The sequence below is a fragment of the Lepisma saccharinum genome, chromosome 19 (genome assembly GCF_977018435.1).
Source record: "Lepisma saccharinum chromosome 19, izLepSacc3.1, whole genome shotgun sequence".
NCBI lineage: Eukaryota > Metazoa > Arthropoda > Insecta > Zygentoma > Lepismatidae > Lepisma > Lepisma saccharinum.
Window position 1 is genome coordinate 70,415,836 of NC_139247.1, and position 23,218 is coordinate 70,439,053.

At 36.4% G+C, this 23,218-nt stretch overlaps 1 protein-coding gene across 1 annotated transcript in view; it reads right to left on the reverse strand.

Annotated features, from left to right (window-relative positions):
- Positions 1-23,218, reverse strand: part of LOC146003054 (ras-specific guanine nucleotide-releasing factor 1-like) — a 501,359-nt gene that overhangs the window by 77,076 nt on the left and 401,065 nt on the right. Inside the window, exons 7-9 of the mRNA XM_083141219.1 lie at positions 20,774-20,967; positions 17,518-17,643; positions 4,075-4,177 (exon numbers count right to left, since the gene is read on the reverse strand). Of these exons, the coding sequence (XP_082997345.1) occupies positions 4,075-4,177; positions 17,518-17,643; positions 20,774-20,967 (423 nt within the window). The remainder of the gene's footprint in view (positions 1-4,074; positions 4,178-17,517; positions 17,644-20,773; positions 20,968-23,218) is intronic.

Here is a 23,218-nt window from a genome sequence, read left to right on the forward strand (position 1 = left end):
AAAGTTGACTCGTTTCGTCTGCACAAGATCTTGCAAGATGGCGGCGTTTAATAATAACAACACACTGTTATATATTTTTTTTATTTGCAAATAAGGTACTTGAACCCAATATGGTCTACTTAAGGTTTGCGATTGTTTCTAGCTCTGTACAAAGTGGGAAAGATAAAACAAATCGCAAGATTCAAAAGAGGGAACATTTCTGGACGTTCAGTTCCAAATAATAACATTGGTGCAGAGAAGATTTTATTAAAAAGTTACGTTTGGTACATATGCACCCAATATGGCCTAGTCATATATTTTTGTTCTTTCACATCAAAATATGCAACAGGAATTGTACAACTTCGTTGTTTTTATAGGTAGATAAGTATATTATTGTCAGAATGACATGTGAGATTTGCACAAAGAAATAACATTGTTTACAAATCAATAAACAAGTGAGTGGCATGTCACAATTTGCTACCACGGATTACACATCACAGTCTGGGCAAACGAAAGGTCCTTCATCATCCTTACTGACTCCCAGACACACTACGTGAACATAAGAGTAACAAATGTCACATTTGCGCATGTCTTTCACGACATATTCCTATGTAGGCCATATTGAGCACACCTTACATACGGTTATTTTTCCATCGTTATAAACAGTGCTTTGGATTATAGTCTAAACTAAGTGCATTGTTGTAAAGTACAAATTATGAGTTATCATAATATGTACTATAGATATAAAAACCTATCACTTGGAAGATATAGTACATAATAACTTGACTATGGAATAGTATTAGATCACGTAGATCACAATCACGAAGTTCAACTATTTCGCTTCTATGTCCTCTAGTTACAGCACCATAGGTTCAGTCAACAGGTTCAATCACGCAGTCTAAATGACATACTAACGTCATCTGTTGAATTAACCACGTAACTACTTGGGAACAGCAAATAGGCCATATTGGGTTCATGTACCTTATGAGGGCCCGGATTTTTAGGATTTTATAGACATCATTTTAGGGTTTATAAAGAGATGATTTAGCCCTTTTTAGGATTTTTTTCCCTACCCGTATTTTTATTGAAGTCGATCACAAATCTTTGCATTTACATGAGCATCAATACTGCAAACACATTTTTTCACATATTACGTGTTTACTAAACATAAAGCATACAAAAAACACAGTTTTTACAAAATACAGAAAATAATAAAAAATTAAAACTTGTCATTGGTAATCTATTTCTTTTGTAATGCCAACATTGCTTCCCTTTGTTTTCTCATGCCCTTTCCCTTCTCTCATTTCCATTCCCCCTTCTGTTAGTGTGTGTGTGTGTGTGTGTGTGCGAGAGAGAGGGGGGGAGAGAATACGTTTTCATATTGCCGTTACAGTTAACAATGTGTTCACTCTGATGAAACAAAACAAGGTTTCAGCATTTTTCATTTTTTTTACATTTATTTAGCTGAATAGTTCAATTTTGCCTTTTTTTAGGATTTTAACTCCTTTTAGCCGTTTCTAGGACCTATAGTATTCATGTATTTCATTAAGAAATAGCTAAAACGAAAATATATGGTGGAATAGTGACGTTACCAAGCAAGGAATAAAATAGGTTAAAACCTGAGAATCCGGATCCTAATAATGACCCAAGACAGCCATGAGTTCAACTAAGATAAAGCTATATATTTTGAAATATGGTCTTAAAACATTTAATTTATTCATTGGATTGGATTAAAAGTAATTCATTATTGCGCCAGAGTGGCGTTACTAACGAAGGGTCAACTGGTAACAACATGAAAATCTATATAGCCAACTCTACCATATCGCAGCAGATTTTAGAATTCGGCTAGCAACAATGAAAGTATTTATAATGGCATGTTTAATAGTAAGATTGAATGATACATCTGGTACAGAAAGTACACAAACATTAAAAACGGTGCTCGTTATTTTAAAAAAAGGCAATAGAAATTTCTATACGAAAACTTGAAATTTAGCACTGAATTTGAAAATTCAGGAGCTAGGTGAAAATTTTCAGGCGCCATGGCGACCGGGACCTCTGAATTTTTCTGCCCCTATTTGTAGATATCGTATCACGCCAAAGGCGTGATTCGAACCCGGGACCCCTGGCGTCATAGCTCGATAGTTTGATCTCTTCGCCAAGGGGTCCGGCTGAAGCGCTGGAAGTAGCTTCTTACAAGCATAGAACACTGGCGATCTTCAGTGGATGTGTAAACTCCGCTGACACGGGAATCCACAGGAAATCAGTTGAAATAACGCAACGTCAGCCTTATGCAAAAAGCACTGTTAACGGCAGAATGGAACTGCCTCAACGGCTTTAACGATCGGAAATTTGAATCCCCTTTAAATAGATCGCGATAACAGATCTCGCCTCAGTTGTAGTCCGAAAGTTATAGAGTAAACAATGATTGTTCCAAGTTATAGATTGAATGTCGGTGCTACGCTAGAGTTAGAAGTGGGGAGTTGCGAAAGAAGTTTCATTTCAGGACCGTGTCTTATCTACCAAATCAGCGGAGACGCTCATCTCTACAGGAATCTACAGGTAAACGAACATCCTTTCTGTTATCATGACCCCACCATGTCCAGTCAATAGAAGTGTTAAATATTGAATGTCGTTCGTGTTCTCCTTATTTCACAGGGGTGATTTCCTTACATATAAAAGGTACCTCTCCTAGAAGCGAGTACCCTTAGGCTGGCAAAGCACAGATTCGATCCCGAAAACCCAGTGTTCGGTTTTATACGTTGTGGAGGTGCGGGGCAGCTGGTGGGGCATCCTCGATTGCGTCATAATCTCTCACTGGTGACATCCCACTTATTGCTCGGCAACACGCGTCATTTGGAAAAAAGTATAAATACCTAGCTAGGGCAGACGTTAATTCAGGACTATTTTTCTCCTTCGCCTTTATGCAAATACGTACAATAAATAAATGTAAACCTGTTGACTTCGTTAAATATTTGGAAGTACCTCCACGAAACATACACATTCGAATAATTGAACAATGTTGTATTTATAACTTAGAAATTAATGTGGAAAATTTACATGAATGATAAATTTTGTCCGTTAAACTTCGAAGAAATTCAAAGCATTAAAGTACAAAAAATATTTTGCACAAATCGGGTTTTTATAGAATTGTAATTTCTTTCCTAAAACATGGGCGTCGCCAGAAATTTATGTTTAAATTTGAATAGTAGGAATAATAACAATAATAATCATGGTTATGATTGTTACTATACAATAACAACTAATTTAAACTACTTGTTATTCCAATTATTATTATCATTTTATTATTATGTAATTGGAAATACTCTTATACTCCATCCACCACATCTAATTTTCATTATTTCTTTTATATATTATATAGTTAGTATGCTGAAATGCATATTTATTGTACTTTGTTACTAACTTTTACACACCAAAGTTAGGTGGAAACTTTAGACAAAGTTTATGTTGTGTGACCACTCACGTAAAACTCTAATTTTTGGAATTTTGAAAACAGTGGAACCACTTATTGTTTGATATACGGTAGATATGAACTGGCTCCTATATTTTACCCTAAATTCTCAGATCTTACGCAGATTTTACTTTGGTGATTCTGTTCGGAAACTTTGACCTTTGTTTCGATTATTGACAATAAAAGGAACGAGAGTTCTGCTTTATTGTAGCCGGACCTGTGGCCGAGTGGTTAGCACATCGCGCTGCGACGCTAAGGGTCCCGGGTTCGAATCCCGCTGGGGCTTGGTTGTTTGTGAATGTCCATTCATCATTCCATCACTCATCCCCATCTTCGCAAATTAGCCAAGAGGCACAAAACGCGAAGTAAATAAATTAAATCAATCAATCAATGCTTTATTGTATGTTGAAATCAACCGCGCCAAAAAAAAAAAGCAAGGGGTCCAGACGCTTGTTCGATTCACCCCTCCTGACGCCCACGTCTATACTTTTTCTACATTCCTCATTGGTGTGTTTCAGAGACGTTCCAAACAAAGGAAAAACTGGACTTTCTATAGTTACGAGAACTTACAGTAACTAGAAAAAAACCTAGCAATTACTTCGAGACACTGAACAGGATTAACTCACCTTGTCTGACGAAAACTTGGTTGACATCCAGAAGAATATCACAGCCTTCGATAATCATCCTCTCCACTGCTAAGTTCTTCCTAAGGTTCTCAGTTTCACTCACCTGTAAAGGAAATTAAACAATGTACCCACAATGCATAAGAGGAAGATACATATTGAACAAAAATGTATTTATTATAAAATTTAGTAGAATCTTATATCAATACAGTACAATAAGGATATAAAAATTAAACAATATTTAAAAAATACAGGAAACAACGGCCCAGGACGTATTTAGAGCAGGGTCCATGGGAGCCTGACCCCCCTTCGAAAGACTTACCAAGTAGCAAAATTGTTGTGCAATCGAAGGTTATTTCCACCGACCTTAAACTAAAGTAAAGATTATATTGGGATCATACGCTTTGAATTGACACCAAAGATATATGCACACTACTACTTATAATAATGCGCATAAAATATTAATCAGGAACTTTATTTTTCGTCAGCTGGGTCTAACATCATTTTTTTGTTATTAAATAAATATTCATTTTTTAAAGTTTTTGCTTCCTTTTTAGGGCTGTAAGGAGTTACCTTTTCTTGAGACACTCAAATGTCAACCTCTCTTCCATTTAGTACACCTTACAATCCTATTACGTAGTAGTGAAGACTAACGAGGCTCTGGCGACTGGACCTGCAGCGAGGATAATCATCTGTAGGGCTCGTGTTGTCTCTCCTTACATGTTCGTGTTCACCTTATCACCCTTCATGATCATCTTTGCGATTAACCAAAAGTGGCAGAAAAGCGAAGTAAAATAAACAATCAATATATCAATATCAATTGTTTGCTTTATAATTCTTATCTTATGTATCTTCTAGGTCAACACTCACCTTCTTCTTCTTTATTTTATGGCTCACACAGCGTTTGCAGTTTCCAGCCAAAGTTGCTGAGTTCAGGTTCTATTGTTAATATCTATGTTCCAAACTGTGGTTGAATATCAATCACATTCTTCGAAACACTCACTGCACTCACTGCACATTTATACGGTGCAGGTATGGTTGTTGTGCACATTGCAAGAAAACAAGCCAACGGCTGAATAATTCCGCTCCATATTTCCGTATGAATATGATAAGAAGCCGTGGGCGGCAGTGGGTTGCTCGCATTATGTGAACTTTGACCTTCATTGCACGACAAGACCTTTCTCCTTCATTCAGTACTCAAATGTAGTGAATCCACAGAACCACAATAAACATGTCATCACTGTTTAAATGCAAGGAGAAACTCTGAGAAATTTAGCAATTGGCTTTCGAAATGGAAGCTAGATATGTCGTGCATTTTGAATGTGATGCCCATGTTCAATGGAATCCATAAGTATTACCGTGCAAATTGTCCATCACCAAGCATCGCTTAAAAACATACAGGATGTAAGAGAGAAATTAATTAAATAGTCATGGACAATTTGCACGGTAATGCTCATGGATCCCACTGTACATGGCCGTACATATAGAGAATTAATGAGCGGGGTTCAACTTTCAGCAGGGTAAGGATAGTAAAATTCCATAGACTGTTAATAATAATAGAAATAACCAGTCCTTTTTTTCTGGCGGTATGCAATGGAACGACCTATCGGTACATTTTTGTGGGAATATAAGTTTGATATGATTTATTTGCATCCAAGGACTACAATTTTGTACAAGTAGGTACATCTGTAGTATAGGACATGTCAAATAGAAATATTATAATGAAGTTTGGTAATTTTAACATAAGATACACACATATATATTGGTGTATTATAACCCTTACATATAAAAATATTATACTTGACAATTTCAGTTTGATGTGCAACAGCAAGCTCTGCATGTATGGTAACTAAGCATACCTTTTAACATTTATTCTGATTACACATACACAAGACCTTGAGTCCTTCACACTCTGTCCAATAAATATGTCTGTATGCATTCAAAAGATGAGTGTTTCCTCTGTATATTCTTGTATGCTGTAAAATGAATATTCAATTAGAATGGTTTTGATTTTATTTTTAAACCTTTCCACTTTTGGTTCTTGTCTTAACTCTCTGGGAAACTTGTTATACAGGTCAACTGTTGAGTTTTTAGGTCCCTTCTTGTAGAGAATAAACATTCACTCGAATTTTATCTTTATATCTCCTGTTCTAGCTATGGATATCTTCATTGGTTTCAAAAGTACTAATATTTTGTTTGATGTATACCATACATTCATAGATATACAAACAGGGTAATGTCAGCAAGTGGAAGTTACGGAAGAGATTTCTGCACGAATATTTCCCATTGACCCCTGCCACAATTCGAAGTGCTCTTTTTTGTAATTTAAACAGTATGGAGCTATGTGCCTTGTTTCCCCAGCTCATGATTCCATACCGTATTACTGATTCAAAGTTTTGTTGAAGCATATCGAATACAAAGAAGAAATAGAGAGAGAGAGAGAGAGAGAGAGAGAGAGAGAGAGAGAGAGAGAGAGAGAGAGAGAGAGAGAGAGAGAGTGAGAGTGAGAGTGAGTGAGAGTGAGTGTGTGCATATAAGACGATTATGAAATTATAATGATAATGAAGAGATTACAGTAACGAAGAAATCTACTGAAGATGGCTATAAAGGTGATGTGAAAGGAATGAGGTTGCTGTCAAGAAAATAGTAGAAGAAGTGAAGAAGATACGTTGAAGATGTTAAGCTTGAAGAATATATTTTCTACAGTAGTGTCCAAACGTTAAGCATGACGAAGATATGAGAAAATGTGTTATTGATGAAGTGTCAGAACTGTACAAAACATAGTGAAAATTAATCAAAACGTTACATGAATTAACAACTGTTTTTAGTGTGAAGACTGGTTCAAGAGCTCTACACGTACCTACTTCCATTCCCACGAAGAGCAGTGAGGAGCTCTGGAAATGTCTTTGGTAGAGGCTGGCGGGCTTCAAATCGTCTCCTTAATGCACTACAGTATTTATTCCTGGAGACCTCGGTGGGCAGTCCATGTGGTGATTTCTTAATCTTCAAGAAAGTCATCGAACAATTTGGCTCGATGCGCACATGTATTATCATCCTTGAAGATTAAATGTGGGTCGACTGCGCCTCTGAAAAGTTGCACACGTTGTTGGAGTACCTCGTCTCTGTCCTTCTGAGCAGTAACAGTACCTCCAGCAAAAAGGTGCAGCTCTGTACGTACAGGGGTGCCCATCCCCCCAAGGCCAATGGCGCAATCCCCCACAAAATCATGTCATGCGTTCTCCCCAAATCATATCATGTGTCTCCCTCACCCCAAAAATCATATCATTCGTGCACTTAAACCACATCGTAATCTCCACAGAGTATTTAATTACCACAGCGTGTCTACCGAAAGTAACTTTTCTCTCAGCTTTATTGAACACACTTGATCTGCCCCTCCTCCATCAACAGGGGTGCCCATCACTCAAGACCGCCCCTAAAATCGTTCATCATAATCCCCACAAAATATTTTTGTTGCATACATAATAAGTTATGTTTATTTGAATGAAATACCATGTTAAACTGTCCATATTTTTTTATTGTTCAATTTTCGAAAAAACTTAAAGCTAGCACATTGATTGGTTAAATATAGTAAATTAAATTATGTAAATATGCATATAAATAGTGTTTGTGAGTGGGTTTATAAAACTCACAATTTGAGTATTTAACGCAACTTGTTCCACAACTTAAGATAAAGATAGAAAATTCAACCTTGGCAAACCAAATAACATGCTCCAGCCGCATGACCGATTCTGTTTCGCGAGACATTACAAAAACCTAGCTAGAAAGTCTTAAGCTCAGGGCAATAACATAATACGGTTTTTCTTTCAAAGAACTCACCCTCCCCCCTTCCCGGCCCACGTTTGCTTGGGCTAAATATATTTTAGTAACTCTTTCTGTGACATGAAATTAGAAATGCGGATTCGATATATTTTTGTTCCAAATGATGCACCTGCAGTATACTAACTAATTATATCTTAAGAAGTGATGTTATTAATTATCATCGATAATATCGCTTATGTCTTGTAATGTAGTTATAGTATAAAACTTCACATTCACTTCAGTAATGCGCCAAACACGCATTCACGCAACACATCATTGCGAGCGAAACAAGCAAGAAAATTTTTACATCCATTACTTTGCAGACTTTCAAGAATATTAATTTAATGGGGTGTCAATACTTTCTTAGGATCCAGAGACATTTAGTCTTTTCCTGCTTCTCTTTTGGCACGTTCCGGGTTGAAAACGTGTGGATACCATATCGCTAAATACAGTCTCCAAAATTTAATGTTCGAACTCTCTCTCCACTACAGAAATCCCTTGACAATCTAACATTTAATACATTTAATACTTTATCAAGAGCTTCCTATCTTCCCTTTAAATTTAATACTCAATCCTCCCACAAAATTTCCATGCCAATTTTAGACTTACTGTTGATATTGAAGAGTGGATATTGCCTCCTCCAAAAAAAATAATTCTCAGTCTCCACACCAGAATTTCCGCAACAGTATAAGACAATAGTAATACACAAGAATTGGATACCCGACCTCAATTTAATGCTCAATCCAAATTTAATGCTAACTAAAATATCCACCATAATCTAAGACCTATATTTGGATACTGTCCCTCCCAACGTTTAATTCATAACCCTCCCAGAACCCACGTGTCCAATTAAGGCCTAATATTTAAAAGTTGGATGTTTCTCCCCCCCACCCATTCGATAATACCCTTGAACACTTTATTTTCTTCATCTAATGCATTAAATATGGTGCATTTAAGGTGTACAATTTTTAAATATATTTTCAAAAAAATATATAAATGTTGAATTTTATATTACTTGAAGGTAAAAAATCCCACCAAACAATCTCGATGGCGCAACCAGCGCCATAATCGCCCCCTGTGGGCACCCCTGTGTACGTCCATTTAACGTGATGTCTGCCCACACTAGTATTCCATCATCACCAAACTGATCACTTGCCACGATATTACTTGAATTAAATCGTTCTTGAGGTTCTCTCCAGATGAATGAGCGACGGGAATCATTTTGCACACTGAATGTGGACTGATCTGTGAAGAGCATGTTTCCCCATTCGTTCAGGGTCCAATTTTGATGGTGCTGGCTCCACTGTAAATTTAGAGCTCTTGAACCACCTTTTACGTCATTGCAAGGATGTGTAGCTGTTGGGGATGATCACGCCCCATACAAACTTCTATTTCCTGTTAAGGAAGCGATCTTCAATTTTCTTATTTTTGGACATTTTGTCTTCACACTAAAACAATTGTTAATTCATGTAACGTTTTGATTAATTTTCACTATGTTTTGTGCAGTTCTGACACTTCATCAATAACACATTTTCTGATATGTTCGTCATGCTTAACTTTTGGACACTACTGTACATCAAAGTATGATGTCAAGGTTTTTAACCGGAGGAGGAGGCTATTGCAACAGTTCTTTAATTCAAGGACATTTTCTGCAATTATATTTGAGCATAATCTGAAAAGCTTCTGATGTTGATGTTCTTTTGCTTTGTTATTCGTTACTATGGTGACTGTAGAGAAAAAAAAAATGTTGAAATACTCATGTGTTAAATGACATTTGTCAAGTTATTTTACTTAATTATTGCAACAAACTGCTTCATACTGGGAACAGTTGCACCTACAGGTACATTGTGGTGGGAATAAAACTAATAGAGGAGAAGGTCTAAATATGGGCTATGACATGAGGTCTAATGTTGAGATTACATTTTCAACAAATATTTGGATGTTTTTCTTAATTTTGATTTTTTCCATTCCGCGTGATTTTCAAAACAACAGATTATTTATAAACATGAATTTTATAATATTTTAGCGATAAATTATTGTTTTTTTAAATTTTAATTTCTTTTTGTGATATTGCCACTAGTAGCCCATATTTACACCACAATTTTGAAATACATCATTTTACCATTTTTTGGAAATTGCTTTTTATTAAAAATGGAGACCTTCTATACTTTAGCTTGCTATTACATTTAAGTATATATTTCATAGATATGAATTTTAAAGGCAGGTGCTTGATATATTTTTTTTCCTCCGAAAATGACAACATAAAAAGGGGGGGCCCATATTTAGACCTTTTCCTCTACAGTTTCATTTCAACGAAGAATAAAAGAATGAAGGAGAGAAAGAGGGAGAAAGAGTGTGAGTGAGTGTGTAACTACATGGATGCCTTTGAAAAAGTATTTTAAGTTATATAGAAAAAATATGAAAGAGCCTACAGAGAATGAGAGAAAGGAACATAATTTTATAAAGCTAGAGAGAGGGGTACAGGAAAGGAAGTCAAAGAAATAGTGAAGCCAAGAAGAGAAAAATATAGTGAAATATAAAAGGCAGAGAGAGAGAGAGAGAGAGAGAGAGAGAGAGAAAAAGAAATAAAGAAGCAAGACAGAAAGAATGAAAATAGGAAAGCGAGAGATACAAAAAGGAAATATGGAAGAAAAAGGCACAAAAGAGGAAACGAAGTAGGAGATCGATATAGAGAAAGAATAAGAAAGAAACTGACAGAAATGAAGGAAAGCACACAAAAAGAAATTATCACAATGGAAGTTGCATTAGAAATCCAGAAGATAAATAAGGAATAAATCCAAGTATATTCAATTTCACATTACGAATTTCTAAATGAAAAATTTGTAACATTATATCCTAATCATAATCCTAATAAAATAGCAACCGCCCTCCCTATCCTCATATATAATGGAATAACAACAATAAATAGATATGGAAAATTGGTCATCTTAAAAATGCAAGAAGGGAAGAAGTATACGCGAACGATGAGGTACTACACACAAAGAAACTGATTTGTTTCAATCAAAACATATTTGGTTAAGTTTTTGGCAATCACAAACAATGTTGTAGTCTTTACTAAAATTCGTAACTTTGACCAAATTTTTTTGGTAACTCTATAGAAATGTGCACGATGACTAAATTAATGTGGTACTAGTCAACAAACATCTGTTTATCGCTTAGTTAAACAACGATTTATTTATCAGTAATATTGTTTTGGTTATTCATAACAAAGTTTTTCTGTGTGAAAAACTAAGAAAAGGTTGAAAGCTATAGAAAGAAGTTACAAGGAAAGAAATAGGCAAAGGAATTACAGATAAATGAGAGGGAGGAGGAAGAAGTAGGCAATTTTCCTTATTATAAGGGGGGTCAAGCGACCCCTCCTGACCCTCTCTGTGAATGCCCATTATGAACACAATAAGCCAACAGTTACAAACTGAGTTGAAGCGTACTGGAACATAAAAAAGTTACTTGATGTCAATGATAATATTTGTAAAAGGATTATTATTATTATTATTACATAGTTTCTAATTGTTACATTTATCAAAATAAAATCCAAGTGTGCGATAGCCATAAAGATTTTGGAATATTAATAGACTCGATTCTCATTTAATGAGTGCATTTCTGAAATTTGCAAAAGAGCAAAGATGATGATTGGTTATTTCTCATGGATTTCTTTTCAAATTACCTTAATATACCTATACAAAACAACAGTTCGTCCTATTTTTGAATGTCTTAATGAATTATGGTCTCTGACAGACAAAAATTACCTTCAAAAAGTTGATTCTATTCAAAAACTTTATCAGACTATTATGCACGAAGTTTAAAAAAAAATACTAATAACAGCATAATTCTGAATGGTTAACACAGTTGAATGTGTCTACCTTGGAAGAAATAAGAAAAATGAAAAGGAACAGTTTTGTACAGAAGGATCTATCTTTCCAAATAGATAGTGAGTACTTTTTGAATAATATATCTTGTAAAATTCCCAGACAATAAATTTTTCAATTATACTTATACTCAATTTTGTAATTTTGTATCATCTATTTTGACATTGTGATGTACTTGATTATCAAATCGTGCTCATCACTTAAATAATAATAATAATATTATGTTTAATATCATTATTGCTGTAGTATATTAATATTTCCATTCCATTTTGAAAAATATATCAACGTATGTCTGAATTTTTACTTTTTGAAACTACATAAAAATAATTATTGTTAATTACAGTAAAATTTTTCCCAAATAAATTCTGAAACATTTTTACGTTACGAAGAAATAAATATTTTTTGTAATTAGAGAATACGTGACCATCTATTATAAGTAAACCACAAGTAAATTTTTCAAATTTCTTCCAAGTATTGATGAATGATTGATTGTTGATTTAAAAAAAAATATTTACTAAATCAATGGAAGCTGGAAAGGGATTACTTATTATTGATAGATTTGCTTTATTTAACTTCGCCCTTCTACCACTTTTGACTAATGGCGAAGATGAGGATGAAATGAAATTGATGAAGAGACACTCACAAAGAACACCCATGCCCAGGATGGGATTCGACCTCCCTCCTCTTCCCCCCTCTGTCTCTCTCTATCCTTTCTGTTTCTCTTTCTCTCTTTCTTCCCCTGTCTCTCTCCATCATTTTCTGTTAACTGTTATCCGATATCTTTCTCCTCATCCCTTATTTCTCTTTGTGTGTATGTGTGTGTATATGTCTGACAAATTTACAATTCATGATGGGTTAAGACAGAGACACGCATTATCTCCATTGCTCTTTAATTTTGCCTTAGATTATGCTGTTAGGAAGGTAAAAGAAACTAATGAAAGGCTAAAAATAAAAGGTTTGATTCAGTTGTTAGCATATGCAGATGATATAGACTTACAAGGGGATGATATAAATACAATTAAGAATAATGCTAAAATATTTTTCAAAACTGCTAAAGAGATAGGTTTGGAAGTTAAAAAAAAAAAAAGGTAAAGTGTTCCCCTGTGCATAGCACAACGCCATGAAGGCGTATAGGGGGTGTGGGGGTAACGCCTCACACTTTCTTGATCCGGTCGTGAGTGGGGGTGATGTGATCAGCATCACGCCCCTGACCGCCTTTACCCCCCAGGGTTTCCCCCAGGTACCCATGTTATTCGACGCTGGGTGGGCACCGGGGCCGCTTCCACCGTTAGAAAACTTCCCGGAATTGAACCGGCCGGGGATCGAACCCGGGACCTTTAGCATGGTAGTCAGACGCGTTACCGACTGAGCCACCGCGGCCACAGGTTTGGAAGTTAACAAAGAGAAAACTAAATATATGTTTACAGGCCGAAACCAAGTGTTAGGTAATAATCGAAATCTAATAATTGATAACAACTCGTTTGAACCAGTTTCCAAATTCAAATACTTAGGAGTAATCTTAACAAATGAAAATTATATTAAAGAGGAAATAAAAAGTAGGCTTAATTCAGGAAATGCATGTTACTTCTCTCTTCATAAACTTTTCTCTTCTCGTTTAATATCTAAGAAACTAAAAGTTAAAATATACAAAACAGTAATTTTGCCTGTAGTATTATATGGATGTGAAACTTGGTCCCTTACATTGAAAGAGGAACATAAATTGAGAGTATTTGAAAATAAGATCCTTAGGAAAATCTTTGGACCTAAAAGGGATGAGGAGACAGGTGAGTGGAGGAGGTTACATAGTGTAGAACTGCACAAATTGTATTCCTGTCAAGATATTATTAGAATAATTAAATCAAGAAGACTTAGGTGGGTAGGCCATGTGGCACGAATGGGAGAGGAAAGAAGAGTTTACAGGATTCTTGTTGGGAAACCTGATGGTAAGAGACCTGTAGGAAGGCCAAGACGAAGATATAGGGATAATGTTCAGATGGAAGGATGGAAAAGATTGGATTGATCTTGCACAGGATAGGAACACGTGGAAGGCTTGTGTTGCTGCAGCCATACACCCTCGGGTTTAAGAGGGCTAAAGAGTTAGTTAGTGTATGTATGTGTGCGAGTGTGAGACCAACTCTTTCTATCTTCCTATTTTCTCTTGTTTCCTTTGTAGTTTTTCCTGTTGTTTCCCTTATTTTTCAATCATCTTCTATCCAGCTTTGTTTCTTCCTTCCTGTGTTTATCCTTCTCCCCCAATAGCATGTATGTGTACACACACACACACACACACACACACACACACATATACATGTCCAAGGTGATTCAGTGAAAGCGTGCAATAAAAAAAGGGTCATGCACCATTGAACAATTTGAGATATTTATGTATGTCTGTATATATACAGGGTGTCATTTTAATGGCGCCCACGGACCACAGATTCGTATAGAGGACATCAAAACAAACAACTTTTCTCAGTAACATTTTTCTCGTTGGTGCATAATTTCCGCGCTACAGCCGTTCAAAAAAGACCGTTTTGCCGCCTGGATGTTGGCAACCCAACACAACATTTGATCGTTTCTGTGACGTCATTTCCTGTGGCGAAACAGCGCACGGCAGGGTTGCAAGGAACACACAAATTTTGTGAAAATTTACAAACTACCAATGACGTGATTAAGTGTAAAACGAAGCGAGAAACGAGTCCAGTAGACCGAACATCATAGCCTACCAGCCAGAAGGTCAGCAGTCATCTCAGGGGAAGTGGGAAGTGAACCAACGATATGAGAAATGGTAAAAACGTATTCAAAATGAAGTGTCAATTTCGGATTTTGTCTCAGCCTACATGTCAAATATCAACAACAATACATTTTATTGGACTTACAGCTTTCATGTGGCTGTTTGCGCCCAGTTACATGTCAAATATTTGCAAATCTCGTTGCAAGGTTCGTATCTACAGGTTTGTGTCCAAATGCCTTGTGGTACTTTTGTGCTGATAACGGAAGTATCCGAGGTTCACATTGTTACATTACGGCTAAAACACGTACAACCACAGTAACAATCTAATTATGAATCAGTAGCGAATATACTGTCCTGTTCACAGTTGCAAACTATTACATTACATGTATATCCGGTGCATAGATAAACACAGTCGTCGGAGAGCTTGGAGCGTGTATTACTATTACTTATATTCCTGTTTTTTCAACCATTTTTGTCACTTGCCTCATAATGCACTGAATATACATTATATTATGTGTTGCTTACTTTTGGAATTTTGAGTTCTTTCATTTCTAGTATTTTGTCATCTGTTCAGTGTGTCACAGAAAACTAGTATCAGAAGGACGAAGTGGATAGACTAAATTGTAGATGCCAACTTGGTAACTAGATTTTCAAATATTTGACATGTAAGCTGAGACAACATCCGATATGACCACTTCCACTTGAATTCTGTTTTCTTTCTACCAGTTCTCGTGTCGTTTGTTTACTTCCTGTTAGGTTAAAGAACGTGTTTTCTCGTTTTCTTTTACGGTACATAATGTGGCTGATTGTAGCTATGTCATTTTTCACAGAATATGTATGTTCCTGGCAACCCTGGAACGCATCGCTTCAGGACGGGATATGACGTCACAAATGCAATCAAATGTTGTGTGTGGTTGCCAGCATTCAGGCGGCAAAACGGGCTTTTTTTGAACGACTGTAGCGCCGAAATGATGCATCAAGGAGAAAAATGTTACTGAGAAATGTTGTTTATTTTGATGTCCTCTATACGTTTCCGTGGTCCGTGGGCGCCATTAAAATGACACCCTGTATATATGTACGTATGTATGTGTGTATATATATATATATATATATATATATATATATATATATATATATATATATATATATATATATACACACACATACACACACACACACACACACACACACACACACACATCACACATATAAGGTACCTGAACCCAACATGGCCTCTTTGCTGTTTCCAAGTAATTACATGTTGAACTCAACAGATGACGTTACTATGTCATTCAGACAGTCCTAATGGCGTGATTGAACCTGTTGACTGCACTTATAGTGTAGTAACTTGTGGACAAAGAGGCGAAATAGCTGGACCTTGTGATTGTGTCGTACGTGATCTAATTTTACATAGTCAAGTTATTACTTCTTCCAAGTTATGATGTGAATTTGAATCTCTAGTTCATATTAGCTCGTCATTTGTACTTTATAACCATGTATTTAGTGCAGACTTTAGTCTAAAGTCCTGTTTATAACAAGGAAAAAACTGACAGTATGTAAAGTGGAATCAATATGGCCTACCTAGGAAGATATCGTGAAAGACATGCTCAAATGTGACATTTGTTACTCTTATGTTCACATAAAGCCTGTGAGACTCGCTAAGGATGATAAAGGACCTTTAATTTGCTCAGACTGTGATGTGTAATCCATAGTCCTCTTGAGGACAAATTGTGACATGTCACTTCCTTGTTTATTGGTTGGTAAACGATGTTATATCCTTGTGTAATCCCATAAGCCATTATGTAAACAAAATGTCAGTGTGCTTATCTACCTATAAAAGTAACATTGTGGTACTTTACAATTTCTGCTGTATTTCTAATATGAAACAACAAAATATTCACTAGGCCTAAACGTTACTTTTTAATATAATCTTCATTGCACCTATGTTATTGTTTGGAACTGCCTCCAATTTTCAGTAAATGTCCAGATATCCAGAAATGTCCCCCCTTTTGAATCTTGCCACTAGTTTACCTTCCTGACTTTGTAGACCATTAGAAACAATCTCAAACCTTAGGTAGGCCATATTGGGTTCAGGTATATATATATATATAATTGTGTGTGTGGTGCACGTGTGAAGAAAGGAAGCAAAGAAACTGTGGATTCCATATACTGTATATATTCCTCTATTTTCTACCTCCTTCGTTCATTCACGTCCTTTTCTTTTCAATCTATTTCTCATTCCCCTCCCCCTCTCTCTTCCCTTTTCCTCTCTTTGTCTCTCCCCATCATTTTCTATCAATTCCTGTCTCGTAGTCACTTCTATCCTCACCTTTCATTTTGCGTATAATTCTACTGTAAATGACACTCAAAATTTCTCCCGCAGGCTCTTCGGGTGGACTCTAGCCTATCATCACCCACCAGCTGGCAACGCCCCTAGTCGTGGTGGAAGAAATAGCAAGAGACCGTTGATAACAGCTTACGCTATCAGGGCAAAGTTTCCTGGAATATCCAGGCGCTTTGTGTAGAACAACACGTCTTGACTTTTGTCCTGATTTACCCTGAATTCAGTCCTCAATTCAGGGCGAAATTCCATCCTGAAGTCAGTCCTGAGTTCAATCCTCAACTAAGTACTGAATTCAAACTTGAATTCGGTATTTTATTCAGTACTGAATTCCACCCTGAATCTAATCCACGATTCACTACTGAATTCCGCTCTGAATGCAATACACAATTCAGTTCTGAATTCAATCCTCAATTCAGTCCTCAATTCAATCCTCAACTAAGTACTGAATTCAGTTTTAAATTCAATATTGAATTCCACCTTGAATCTAATCCACGATTCAGTACTGAATTCCGACCTGAATTCAATACACGATTCAATACTGAATTCCGACCTGAATTCAATACACGATTCAGTACTGAATTCAATCCTGAATTCCGTCCTGGTTTCAATGCTCAATTCGAAACTTATGCAACTCAATATGCAGTGAATACATTGAAAGGTCTCACCTCGTCGTGCATTTGTCGTGACAGATCCTCCAGCTGCTGCCGGGCGTTTTCCAGGCTCTTCCTCTCGACGTGGTCGTGGGGCGTGTGGGCGAGGAGCTCGTGGAGAGTGATTATGTATCTTGGCACCTGGAAACAATCAACAATTAATCTTACTCGCCACAAGGAGGAACTGATAAGCCAAACTACGGTTTGCAATGAAACTTATCCACACACTAAATAGCCGAACTGCAGCCTGGAATGAAACTTATATACTAATTAGATAAACGAAGGCTTATAATGAGTCTTATCGACACATTAAATAGCCGAAGTAAAACACATATCTTAATTAACCAAACTAAAACTTTGAATGAATCTTAAAAATAGCGTTACCGACCATACCCGGATAACCTATCCTAAGCATTTCCCAACTACCGAGAGAACTATAAATGGGGTTAACAACCTGCCTCAGGAAGAGAAGCCAAGGATGGAGATCGGGTCGCGAAGAGCGCTAGAGTGCCGGACGAGGGAGAATCGTCTACAGGGCCGCCCAGAAGCCGTGAGCCCGAAGCCTGGGCCCATCCAGAGGCGAGACGCCTCAGACCAACCAGCGGACCAGCGCCCAGCCGACCGTCCCAGTGTTCAACCGATCCGGAGATAAGTATCTACCCCTCTATGGTGCTAATCCTTCCGCCCCTAGCTTCTCCCTTTTGATAATCTATTGGAGTGATTGCTAAATAAACTCAGTCACTTAAATATTCAATTTGTGTTACATTAATTACCTACTCTACCTCTGACTCGTCGCCCATTGGTCAACGAGTCCTACCTTCTGATACAGAGGGTGAAATCCGGTACGACTAAGGTCTTAGCACCCCCAATTGTGTCTCCAGGGACCAGCCCTGGGACAGGACCTTAGCCCGTAACGTGGTGGACAGCACTGTCACACCGAAGAGAAACGTAACGTTGCTGTTAAATAAGCAAACAAGAAATTGTACCTTAGCTCGTAACGATAGGCCTATAAATGAGCCAAACTATACCTTGCAATGGAACTTATCCATACTTACAAATCAAACTACTTTTAGTGAGATTTATCTACATATCCATAAGCAAAACTACAGCTATGAATCTTATCCATACATACGTACACAAAGCAAAAAAATATGTATTTATTGTAATGAATCTCATGTATATATTCATTTTCCAAACTACAAATTGCAATGAATTTTATACATTATCTAAACTAAAGTTTACAATGAATCTTCTGCCTGTATGCATACGCCACACTACTATTATTAATTATTCTTATCCATACCACATATTCACAAGTCAAATACAGCTTGCAATGAATCTTATACATAAGGATGGATATTCGAGGTGAAACACTCCACCAGGATGTGTTCAGAGACTTTCAGTGAGAACGTGCTCTTTGTGGTTTGTTGTTCTCAGGTGCAGCCACCCTAAATGTTATGTGTGAAATCTGAGTGGACGAGTCTTTTTTTTTTTAAAAAAAATAATCAAGGCAAAAGGTAAGTTCCATCACTTTTCTATCTCAAGAATGAAAACACTAGTTTACAGTTTCCTTAACAACAATGGTTAATTTAGCAACAAACATGCAAAGAAATAGCTTCCTACGATTTGACGGTCATGTCTTTACAACGAGTACGAGAGAATGAGGCAGCTCTCCCTAGACAGGACAGATAAGAAATGTTCCATCTTCTTTTATTCCAATTTACTTTAAAAGAACAATTGAAATATTTGTTAAATAAATAAATGAAGATATTTCGGGTCGGTGACTTTTCTCGTTCCTCTGTGTTCGTTTCCCTTTTGAAGGTTGCGGGGGGAAGACCCTGCCCAATCCGGTGCCTGTCTTTTCGATTCCCCGTTGAGTAGTAGGAAGATTGGCCTACTTTGAACGACTTGTATCCAGTGTGTGTAGGGTGGAGAAAGTATACACATTTGTAACTATACAGCTGATATCGTATTCTATTGTCACGAATGGGACGCACAGACTACGTTTCTGACATTAACTATTCTACTGATAGTTAAGCAACATTTTTCTTACAGTTTGTCCGATGAAATATGAAACTAAACACTGTTGATTCATTAATATAACTACCCTTAGAATACTTTCCCAGATTTACAGCTATAAGTGAACAATTTTATGTCACGGGTGGAACAGATGAAGAAACACTGCCTCTTTACTTAATGGTAACTTTATATTAATTTCTGTGAATTTTAAAATTATGAAAAACAATGAGAGAAGGTAACTGACCTTTGAATATTCTAGTGGATTTGAAGGGAAAAATGTAACAGTTAAAGGAGAAATTAATTGTTTTTTGATGTCACGGATGAGACAATGCAAAACAAAAGTAAATAAAAAAGTTAAAATCAACAAACAATATGTAAAATTCAACCTTCTAACCTAATTATGTATAATACTTGAATTTTTATCGAAATTACAATTTAAGATTGTTGACTCACAAGATAGAAAAGGGTGACAACATTTAATTTCTCTTGTATGGACACGCCATTGCTTCCATTGTAAAATTATTTATCTTAGCTATAGTTTACGGTTGGTACAAGCATAAAAAAAGTCTCTGTTGTGACATATTAGGAGAACACATGCTCCCTTCCTCAGAATTTATTTTTAGCTTTAAAGATACAGTTATAACAATGACAGAAAATAATAATTACTACAGTGGATCTTGTCATTGTTACATTGTTCATACATAGCAACTTAACTGTGAAACAACTAGTATGCTTTAATATTATTTTAGATGAAGATTTTATCACATTTTTTAAATTATATATCCCAAACATTATAAAGGAAGACATTAAGAATATCTGACCAATAGATGACGATTTTGAAATGTCTGATGATATTTGGGATCTTTAAAAATGCGATAAAAGATCTTCATCTAAAATATTAAAACATACTGGTTGTTTCACAGTTAACAATGTTAGAACAATGTAACATTGACACAATTCATTGTATAACTGATTATTTTCTGTTAAAAGTTTTTAACCATTGATATAACTGTATCTTTAAACTAAAAATAAATTATGATGAAGGGAGCATGTGTTCTCTTGAAACGTCAGAACAAAAAAATGTGTTTTTATGCTTGCAACAATCGTAGACTACAAGAGAAATAACATTTCATTTCATTCTAAACATTAAGACTCAGTGGAACTTTTTATGATCTTTCACCTACCAGTGATGACGTTGCACGTAGTCTGTGCGTAGGCCTTGTAAAAGAAGGCGACGGCCGACTCGGCTTACCTGGTGCATTGGATATGTTAAAAAGGTCTCGAGGGACCTTCCCTGGCAGGAGGGTTTGTTCTCGAGGCGGGCGAGCAGCGCCGCAAACTGGGGTGACTGCTTGCACTCGGTGAGCACCTGCAGGCTGTAGTGGTGGTTGCGTACATACTCCTGGTAGATGCTCAGCATTGGCAGCAACATGTCGAAAAGGTCTCCTGGAAAATAAATCACTCTAAAAGCACTGGACGAAGGGGAGGCACGGCGCCAGGGGTGGCTGTCGAAAAAGGGTTGGACTTCAGCCCCTGCTTAATAGGGGTTCACCTCCCCCCCTGGACTTCAGGCTTTTCTTGACGTCACGCTGCAAGATTGTATCCAAACAGTCACGTGGTTTTAGCCTATTCAAAAGCATTGAATTTTCCATAGGAAAGGGGTAGTTTTAAGAATTCTGACATCAGTTAAGAAAGAAATTTGTAATGTGTATCAATGTAAAGATGTACATAAGGATGTTGTAGATATCAGAATCACTTTTGATTAAAGTACATTAATCTCGTAATCATTGAATGGTGTTTATTAGGCTCTAAGAAAGGAAACAAAATATATGTAATGATGAGGTGAAGCTCATACGAAAGGAAATGCAACATGTGAACTGTAACACAGTAAAATTTCTCTCGATTTAAAATTCAATAATTTTTATAGGCAAAAATGGCAAAACATTTGTGCTGAAAAATAATCATCTTAAGCCGTAAATAGTGTCATTATCATTCAACTGTTAATAAACATGGCAGCTCATATTTTGCAAACTATCATTAAAAGATTGCCAAAATTCATCTACAAAGACTATAAGAGATATTTTAAGTTACAATTATAGAGTACATCGAGAATGATTTATTATAAGAAATTACTGGAAGAATTTTTTATAGATTCATTAACACAGCCAACAAACCTTTCAATAGTAGATTCATATATAGAATCACTCAGGGGAATATGTCCATCGGGGTTAAATGCCCAAACCCTCGCATCTCGCGCAACGTTAATGCTATGGCAACTCTCAGACTCTTGCTTTAAAACGCCCTCCGTGGTGAGACGAGGGAGCAGGTTTGGAGCTTGTGAGAAGATTCTGAAGCCACCCAGGGTTAATTTCATGAGACAAGATTACAATTTTTGAGATAATATTCTTTTGGACGTTGTTGTCTTGACAGTGTGCAATAAATTCCCAAGAGAGAAAGAAACTGAATTATATTGGTGTAAAGATCAAGAGTCAGGGAAACATATCTGCAGAGTGAAACTGCCGCATGGTGCTCAGAGTTGCCAAACCAGTGATTCAATTTTCTGCTTGTAGCTGTGGGGTGATATGCCCACAGAAATTAAGTACAATATGCCCATGGGCATTACTATGATAAGAAAGGACCACAATGTGACTGGATCCAGTGTATTCGTTGTAGTATGTGGATGCATGAAATATGTATCAAATTCACGTCCATTGTGTCCAAAGTGCAATCCAGTTTCTCACAAATGTAAACAGTAAAAGAGGCTAAGGTAAATTCAAAATACATGTTGTTAGAAACACTATGCTTGTCTGTACAAATGATGTTCTGTTTACGAAACAAACGTTAATAATCTCCCAGTTAATGTTGTGTATTATTTTCCATTAAATATGTCATGTCAAGTATTACAACAATTGTTTCTTGTATTGGGCATTTTACCCCAAATGGGTGGGCATTTTACCCTGAACACGGAGTGATTTGGCCACATTGATGTTCATCTGTTTATTTCTCTTTTGTTCTTTTGCTATATGACTTACAGTAATGAAACTTATAGGTAACAATAACAAAACATGTAGCTTTCATTTGACAGCCTTTTTATTGCGACAGTCCTTCATTTAGCGAAGCTATAAACCGCCAAAAATAGTGCTTCTTTATTTAAATAAAAACAATCATTCAAAAATGTTTTTTTAAATAAAAATCATGATTATCATGCACCCTGATTTCAATCAATCAACGTCTTATATTCAACAATTAACTTGTCTAGCCAATTCCCATAACATGTTTATCACTTATGATTTTTTAAAAAATAGATACATTTGTGTGTGTAGTATTGTCATATGTATAATTAATTGTAAGAATTTTTGGATAGCAGAAATTGGGCGAGTATTAGATATCCCCGAAATATCTAATACTTTAACCCCCGAAAGGCCAAACCTTTTTCGACATGAACACTACCCACTAAATACTTACAAATCGCAATCCTTGTTCCTGGAAGAGATATGTGGATTAGTGTTACCATTTTCATCACTGCGTTATAATTCTCTCTCTCTCTCTCTCTCTCTCTCTCTCTCTCTCTCTCTCTCTCTCTCTCTCTCTCTCTCTCTCTCTCTCTCTCTCTCTCTCTCTCTCTCTCTCTCTCTCTCTCTCTCTCTCTCTCTCTCTCTCTCTCTCTCTCTCTCTCTCTCTCTCTCTCTCTCTCTCT